The following is an 8,140-nucleotide window of genomic DNA, read 5'->3' as shown; positions in this document are numbered from 1 at the left end:
AATTTAATCAGCATTAAACACAACATTATGTATTGTGAATAGAAGATAAAACATCCCAGTACTTGTGTCTTTCCTGGCAATGCTCCAATGTGTCATTTGAAATTCAAATCTTAAAAAAGTTTAGTGAGCATGCAGTCTGGTAAAGTCATTGCTGAAACATCAGCTAGATAGGGTGCGGTCACATTAGTGAAATACAGCAGGCAAAAAAGCTCCATTGTCTATTGTCATTAGTGTAGCGATGTATGAAGCACAGTTCACACAGAAGTCATCAAACCAAGCAGCTTTCTGTTACGACAAAACGGGTAGTTCAGACTAGGATGAACCATGTTAAAAACACCTTGAGACCACATTAAATATTAATTTGCCAAGATAACACAATGCTTAGTAACTGTATCCGCCCTACACTAAAGTTGTGGTCACATTTACCGTTGCTCTGAAATATTGTGGGCGATTCAGTCATTTAAATAGAAATTTGCATGATCTCGTCTCGTAGTCTCGTAGCTTCGCAAAACTGAAGTTGAGCCATTGATGTCACATGGACTGTTTTACCGATGTATTTACTACGTTTCTGGACCTGGGAACATTTCAGTTGTGTTGCTGTCTATGCTGGTTAGGTATGTTTTGAAGCATGGCTGCTGGTTTGAGCTGGTTTAAGCTGGTCCTAAGCAACTAGCTCCTGCTCATGACCAGCTTAAAGGGTTAGTTCACCCCAAAATGAAAATTATGTCATTAATTACTCACCCTCATGTCATTCCAAACCCATGAGACCTTCGTTCATCTTCGGAACACAAATTAAGATATTTTTGATGAAATGTGAGAGCTATCTGACCCTGCATAGACAGCAACGCAACTGAAATGTTCCCAAGTCCAGAAACGTAGTAAATACATCGAGAATACTTTTTGAGGGCAAAGAATACAAAAACAACATAATTTACTCAACCATTCTTCTCCCCCGAGTTACGTTTTCAGCCATTTTGGAGAGTACCCAAGAGCGTAATCGACGTAATCAGCGTTGTTTACATTCGGGGGGAAAGCGCGTCACATGACCTCAAGACCAAGCTGAAAATGCACAACAAATGTTTGCAGTTTTTTTTTTTTAAAGAAACTAATACTTTTATTCATCAAGCATGCATTAAATGTATCAAATGCAACAATTTTCTTGAACTTTCTATTTATCAAAGAATCCTGAAATAATGTATAATGTTCCCACAAAAACATTAAGCAGCACAACTGTGTTAAGCATTGATAATAATAAGAAAGATTTCTTGAGCAGCAAATCAGCATATCAGAATGATTTCTAAAGGATCATGTGACATTGAAGACTGGAGTAATGATGCTTTGCATTGCAGGAATAAATTACATTTTAAAATTTATTAAAATAGAAAACAGTTACTTTAAATTGTAATAATATTTCACAATATTACTGTTTTTAATAAATGCAAATAAATGCAGCATTGGTGAGCATAAGAGACTTCTTTCAAACAACATTGTTTCGGATTCCAAACATTTAAAGTGATTTGGTTATTTTGCATTTTTATTTATTTTTTCGTGGTTTAACATTTGGCATTCCAATCAAATAATAAATCAACGGTACTGCAGAGATGATGGCTTCTGCTTTAATAACATTAGAAATGTACGGTGACTGAACAGAGCAGACAGACGGTTACTGTGGCAGGATCCAGACACAGATTTGGACACAAAGTGCTGAGGAGGTGACCAGGTGTCTCATTTTCTCCAGAGCAACTGCTGTCTCAAGCCCCTGAATTAATTAGCAATGTACTCTTAGTGTCTTAAAGTACATCTTCTGTCCACACTGAGAGTGAAAATACTGCAGAAACAAGCATAAGGCTTCTGATGCTACGAGACACACAATGAAATAATGCCATGAAACATCTTAAAATCTGTAAACTTTAATCTCTTGAAGACATTAGTTGTATTAAATACATGTCATATTGCTTTTCCAGTTTTTCTAATGAATTAAGAATTAAGTTTATTCTCATGTGACAGAAAAGGCTTATAGCAAGGCGATAGAGTCTGAAACAATATTTACATGAAATACAAAAATATAAATTCACAAAATGGTATTACAGATACATTTACAATAACCAACTCTATAAAATTAAAAATATATTTCTATAAAAAGCCATTTAAATAATCTTACAGCTCAAGTTTTTCAGAGAGCACAGCCATTCCTGTCAAAAGTGTATTTCTTATGCATTTGTATCTGAGTGTGTTTGTATACACGAAGCCTTCGTGAACGTCATCGTTCAGCATGTGAAACCAGGACCATGTCTTCTCCATCTTCACAGTGGTTCAGGTTTGTCAGGGGAGGTCTGTCTGTCGTCCCCCAGCGGAGCTACAATGTGGTGGGCCCCAGTCATCACGTCTCTTACTCACATGCCTGGAGGAAAAAACACAGGCAAGCAGAGAACATAGTACATTTTTGGGTCGTTGGGTGTCAAGGTTATTCTCGGGGTGTATGCGGGTCCTCTTTTTATAGACACCCCCACAATAAACACTGCAGCCCAATTAGCACATCTTTCATTAGCTGCCTTAACAGAGGAGCATTTAGTAGCTTGTGTGACACCATTGGGAAACATTTAAGGGTGTCTGGATTAATGTACGTATTCAAGACACATTAGCCAAATAACTGGCCATAAAATTCTAAGGGTCAGAGAGGGAGGAAAGTTGTCATAAAAATGAGTTACGACTGTTTTGAAGCAAAAACTACAATATGCAAAATGTGACTGCTCTCTCTGTGTCAGGTAATATCAGTGATGATCCCCCTCTGGCTACAGTTACAGTGCTGCTTTGAGTCATTGAAAGTTACACAAATGCATTCTTCTCTCTATCTGAGGCAAGTTACAACACTCTAGACTGTAGGAGCGCCAAAGCAAATCAACTTAACTGTGTTAATGCATCAGTGTGGAAGAGTGTAGGAGTGTGTGTGTGTGTGTGTGTGTGTGTGTGTGTGTGTGTGCATGACTGACACTATGATTAGCATGACCTCAATCTTTCAATAAGCGATTGAAAACCCCTGTTGATACAAGAGTCTTGTTTCTTCCCACGATCTGTTAGTTGATAAAAGGAGTGGGACGTGGTATGAAAAAAAATCATAATGAGTCGCTTAAGCTGAATTTATTTGATTTGATCTACTTGATCAAAATACAGTAAAAACAGTAATATTGTTAAATATTAGTATAATTTAAAATGCACTTTCTTTTTTGAATATATTTTAATAACTAGGCTACCATTCAAAATAAGTCGAAAATAATGTTTTTTTAAGTCTCTTATCATCACCTGCATTTATTTGATCAAAAATACAAAAACAGTAATATTGTGTACAATTTTAACAATAATTTTAATTTGAATATATTTTCAAATGTAATTTATTCCTGTGATCAAAGCTGAATTTTCAGCATCATTACTCCGGTCTTCAGTGTCACATGATCCTTCAGAAATCAGTCTAATGTGCTGATATGCTGTTCAAGAAACATTTCTGATTATTATCAAAGTTGAATTAAATAACATTATTTTATTTCCCTTTTATTTAATATATTAAAGGAACTTCATTTCATTTGATTATGTGGTCTTCATAAAAGAACAATAGACATAAATTAAAAGTTTGTTCATAATAATCATACTCTTAATTTATGAAGCTGTTTTTGCACTGATTATATTATGTAACACATATTGTATTATATTATGTTTAGTGCTGTCAAACGATTAATCGCGATTAATCGCATCCAAAATAAACGTATTTGTTTACATAATGAATGTGTGTACTTTGTATATTTATTATGTATATATAAATACACAAACATGCATGTATATATTTAAATATGTTTTGTTTATATATAAAATATTAATGTTTATATATAAATTATATATGAATATAAATATATATATACAGTACATGTAAATATTTTAAATATTTGGATGCGATTAATCGCGATTAATCGTTTGACAGCACTAATTATGTTCATATTCATACAGCATGTGAAAGCTGTCTATCATATGTGAGGGCAGAATAACTAGAGTGTGATACTTTGCAAATGAAGCGCTGACTGAGGTCTTAAAGATGTACGTGTGCTGTGTTGTGACGTTGCTCAGCAACTGTAAACAAATACTGTAAACTCAGTCTCAAATTCTGTGGAAATATGTTTGTCCTCATATCAACATGTTTGTTATGTTTCGACACTTCAATCATGTAAAATAGTCCTACCCACTCAAAATATATCTGCCACCATATACTGTAAATGGTAAAGCAGAATCTCTACAAGCTGACGCATTTCTTACATTTATATAATGTCATACCATTTAGCCCTTGCTATAAACATACAAAAATAAAAACTGCAGCATGATTTTGCATGTTGCATGTTTTTTTAAACAACCCAAGATTTCACCCTAAAACAAAGTCATTTTTGTCTTTAAATTCGCATCACTCAGCACTTACTTGCTAATGCTTTGTCAAGGTCAGCAATGAAGTCCTCCAGCTCTTTAGTGTCTCCAAGTTTAGCTAAAGATGACAATATACAGTTGATCAACACAGTACAGCAAATAAACCTAAAACCGACTCATTAGCATTAAATATGTAAAAAAGAAACATATTTTAACTCACGTTTAGGAGATGTGACCAAGGGACTGTTTGATGAGGGGGAGAAGACGCTGGGAGAGTTGAGCTTCTCATCACTGAAGCTGAAGCTGTTTCTGTTCAAGGACTCTGCACCTGTTACAGGAGGAAAGAAAGAGACCGAGGAAGTCAGAAATGAAACACCGACGCTTCCTGTATGTGTACAGCACACTGCCTTCTCTAACTCCACCACAACAGGTGGGTAACGACCCCAAAATCTGTCGCAATCTATAGTGATAGACACAGAGAGGCAATGTTGTGATGCAAATACAATAGAGCTGAACACATAATTGTGTAGAATTAAGGCCCATTCACACCAGAGATGATAACTATAATGATTACTGTAACAGTAGTTTTAAAATTCATTTTATGTGAATAGGGAAATCCACATCAACAGAAATACTATTTCACTTGCAACATCTGTACACTTTTCCTTGCCGAGAGCATTGAAATTCAAGGGACAACTGGAAAAACTCTAGACTAAACGTCTATAGTATTCACTTGTGTTGAGTCACCACTTAATGCCTAATGTAAAAGCAGTGGAGCAGCACTGCTCTCTACCACACAGGCTTGCCAAACATGTGCAGTGACCCATAACCGGAGGGGGTAGGAGGTGTTGGGGGTTAATCTGTGCTAGTAGAGCGGGTTGAGTTTGTAATCAATGCATACTCCTCTAATAACAGCCTCTCTCTCACGAGCACACTTTCAAAGCGGGTTCAACCACGACCCACCCTCGAGCAGGTTCATTTAAAGCCACAGATCTGAGCCGGTACACCACACTCCATCTTAAAAAACGTTGTTTACACATTCTTAGCCCTGCTCGACATTAAAGGCAGAGCAGGCGTGCTATTACACGGAAGCTCAACTTTTCCCACCGCCTCAGTCATTAGATCCTCTCGCCTGTGGGCTTCAGCACATCAGCTGGTGAAACGTGCAAGTATCCACTCGGCTGACACTGACTGCATCATTTACATTAGTGATTTTAAACCTTAAAAATCAGTCAAACAATCGTATAATTACGCACAATCAGAGCTGTTGATTAAATACGCTTTTGAAGTGTTCTTAATTGTACCGAATGTACACCTGTAGTGTACTTCAAATCTTAAAAGTACATATTTAAAATATTGTACTTGCAGATAATAAAATACTAATTAAATTGAACTGCACTTAAGTGTAAGAGTATTTTTGTAACCACACACTTTTTAAAAGTGCACTTTGTAATAATGTCTAATTCAAAAGTTTTACTTTAAAGTGCCCTTGTAATCATTAAGTTTTATTATTCTTGGTTCGTGCTTTAAAGAACACTTTTTATGCATATGTAACATACTTGATTATAATTTTAACTGTAGTGTGTTAATTAATATTACATTTAAAGTTAATATATTTTAAATGCACATGTTTAATTAAATATATTCAACTAAGTGCATTAAATATATAAATTTAATCTATAATACAATTTCATTTAATTACAATTACCATGCATTTGAGTGTCTGAAAACATTATATTCAGTTCGCACTTAAGTATATTCTTTTAAAGCATATTGTTCATGTAATAAATACTCTTTTTAAAAGTATGTAAAAAAGAGTATACTCTTTTTCTCAAGGATATGCTTTTCAGCTTTTAAAAGGAAGGAGAAAATGCTCCCTTTGTTGATGTTTTGTCCAAGACCTGAAGCAAAAGCGCTTGAAAGTACTGATCCAGATCAATGGCACGTGTGTCAAAATGGCATAAGGCTTGATTGGATCTAAAATGCAGTTGCACAGATCCATGAGGGCGACTACAGGGCACCAGAGGATGGTTTATAAAGCAAGCACAGAGTCTGTCACATTCCCTGTTTGTTCCAGAAGGAAAAGGGTCGGGTAAAGAGATCACTTGTTGCTTAACCATTAAACACAAGAACACTTCTAGAGCAAAAGTGAAAAGGGAACCTTTCTATGCATTCATAAGCAATCAAACAGAACCCTTTCACACCCATTCATGGTGCAATCCTTCCTCAGATTCTGGATGCATCCCATCAGTGCTTCAACACACAAGGAGGTTTGGATATAATGGGATTCAGGCTAAGAAAAAAGTCAGTGTTTAACTTGAAATTGAAACCCTAAAGTCTCCACAAAACGTCTGAGTAAGGCTCTGGTTCTCTGTTATTGGCTGGAGAGTTAAACCTTCATGCTGTGCTCAGATCCAGACTGTCTCTGGGCGGTTGGCAGGGTCTGACTGAACTCTCTTCTGCTCCACAATCTCCAGTTGTGGGAATGAACGTACTGTGAACTTGTGAAGAGCTATTACAACTGACTAGTGACAGGCTATCAGAAATGTTTCAAGGTCTTTATAAGTTTCAAGGTCTTTCATGAAACCCGGCTGTTCTCTGTGCTTGTGTGTGGGCTCAGATTAGATTAGATACGATTATGCACTGTAACTTCTGAGGCTGCGGGACTTTAGTCGTGACGCGCAGATAATAATGCGTTTAGGGCGCTTCTATGATTCCTCTGGGATAATAAAACACCTCAAGACCTCATGCACACTCACTCTCAGAGTCGCTGATGCCGCTGTCGCTGACGCTCGCGCTGCTCCGTCTCTTCACGGTTTTCAAGTGCTCATCATATCTGAAGTGTCGCTTCTCCACGGGGGACGAGAAATCCTCAATGACAGCGTCGAATTCACACAACACGGCGTTCAGGTCGTCAACGTCCTCAAGAAATGCTGGAAAACGCACGAAAAGATTTGTTGCAGGAGCAGAATAAGTGCCATATAGCGACAAACGATCGCCTCAGTGTAATAAGCATACTTGCTAGTACGTTTAACGAGCCGCACTAAACTGCATTGAGTATCATTACAAATCTTTGACTTACATTTGCTCTGTGACTTCATCTTCTGTGGTCCTTGTGTGTTAAACTCCGAAATATCCGATATAAGACAAATCTCCTCCTGTTAATACACGGGCTGTGTCTTGCTCCTAAACTCGCACACTGCGCCCGGGTCGGTGGGGTTGTTTTAAATATCGCCCGGCGCTGAGAGGGAGGCGTGTTGGAAACGCATCGCCAATGAGACGCTCGCGCCTGTTTTAGCCCTCCGTATGAGTTACATGCACTGGCGTCATGTGTTTGTATGTGCGACATCAGTACTACTTTATTTTTATCCGTAGCTCCATCATGGGCACCCTTTTGCGATGACTTCACTTGTTGCAATGTTTTACCAGCAATACAGTAATAATGTTACAGGAAAAATGGTTTACTGTGTGTAATGTCATACGGCATGAAAATATATCTAAAGATGCATTGCCGTTCAAAAAGCCTTCAGGAATGTCGACGTGTGAGTGTGTCGGTGTGGCTCTATATATTTGTTAAAAATGTTCATTCTTCATGCTTTGTTTCGTGTAAGTTGGTGTGTGATGGTAATCTATAAAGTTTTGGCCAAAAACAAGACCGGCAGAAGCAGTAAATAAGTAAATAAATATTTTCCGTATATAAAACATACGGGAAATAAAAATAATGTTATTTAATAATGAT

General features: G+C 37.1%; 1 protein-coding gene across 1 annotated transcript; it reads right to left on the bottom strand.

Annotated features, from left to right (window-relative positions):
* Positions 1–1,894: 1,894 nt before the first annotated feature.
* LOC107670902 (regulator of cell cycle RGCC-like) lies at positions 1,895–7,638 on the bottom strand. The gene is made up of 5 exons (XM_016463711.1): positions 7,484–7,638; positions 7,161–7,334; positions 4,622–4,729; positions 4,457–4,519; positions 1,895–2,401 (listed from the first exon to the last, which is right to left on the bottom strand). The coding sequence occupies exons 1-5, from the start codon at positions 7,500–7,502 to the stop codon at positions 2,394–2,396; spliced, it is 372 nt and encodes a 123-aa protein (XP_016319197.1). The 5' UTR covers positions 7,503–7,638; the 3' UTR covers positions 1,895–2,393.
* Between the last annotated feature and the right edge of the window lie 502 nt (positions 7,639–8,140).

This window comes from Sinocyclocheilus anshuiensis, unplaced genomic scaffold (genome assembly GCF_001515605.1).
Source record: "Sinocyclocheilus anshuiensis isolate Anshui unplaced genomic scaffold, SAMN03320099.WGS_v1.1 scaffold1366, whole genome shotgun sequence".
In the NCBI taxonomy this organism is placed as follows: domain Eukaryota; kingdom Metazoa; phylum Chordata; class Actinopteri; order Cypriniformes; family Cyprinidae; genus Sinocyclocheilus; species Sinocyclocheilus anshuiensis.
This window is presented reverse-complemented; position numbering and strand designations above follow the sequence as displayed.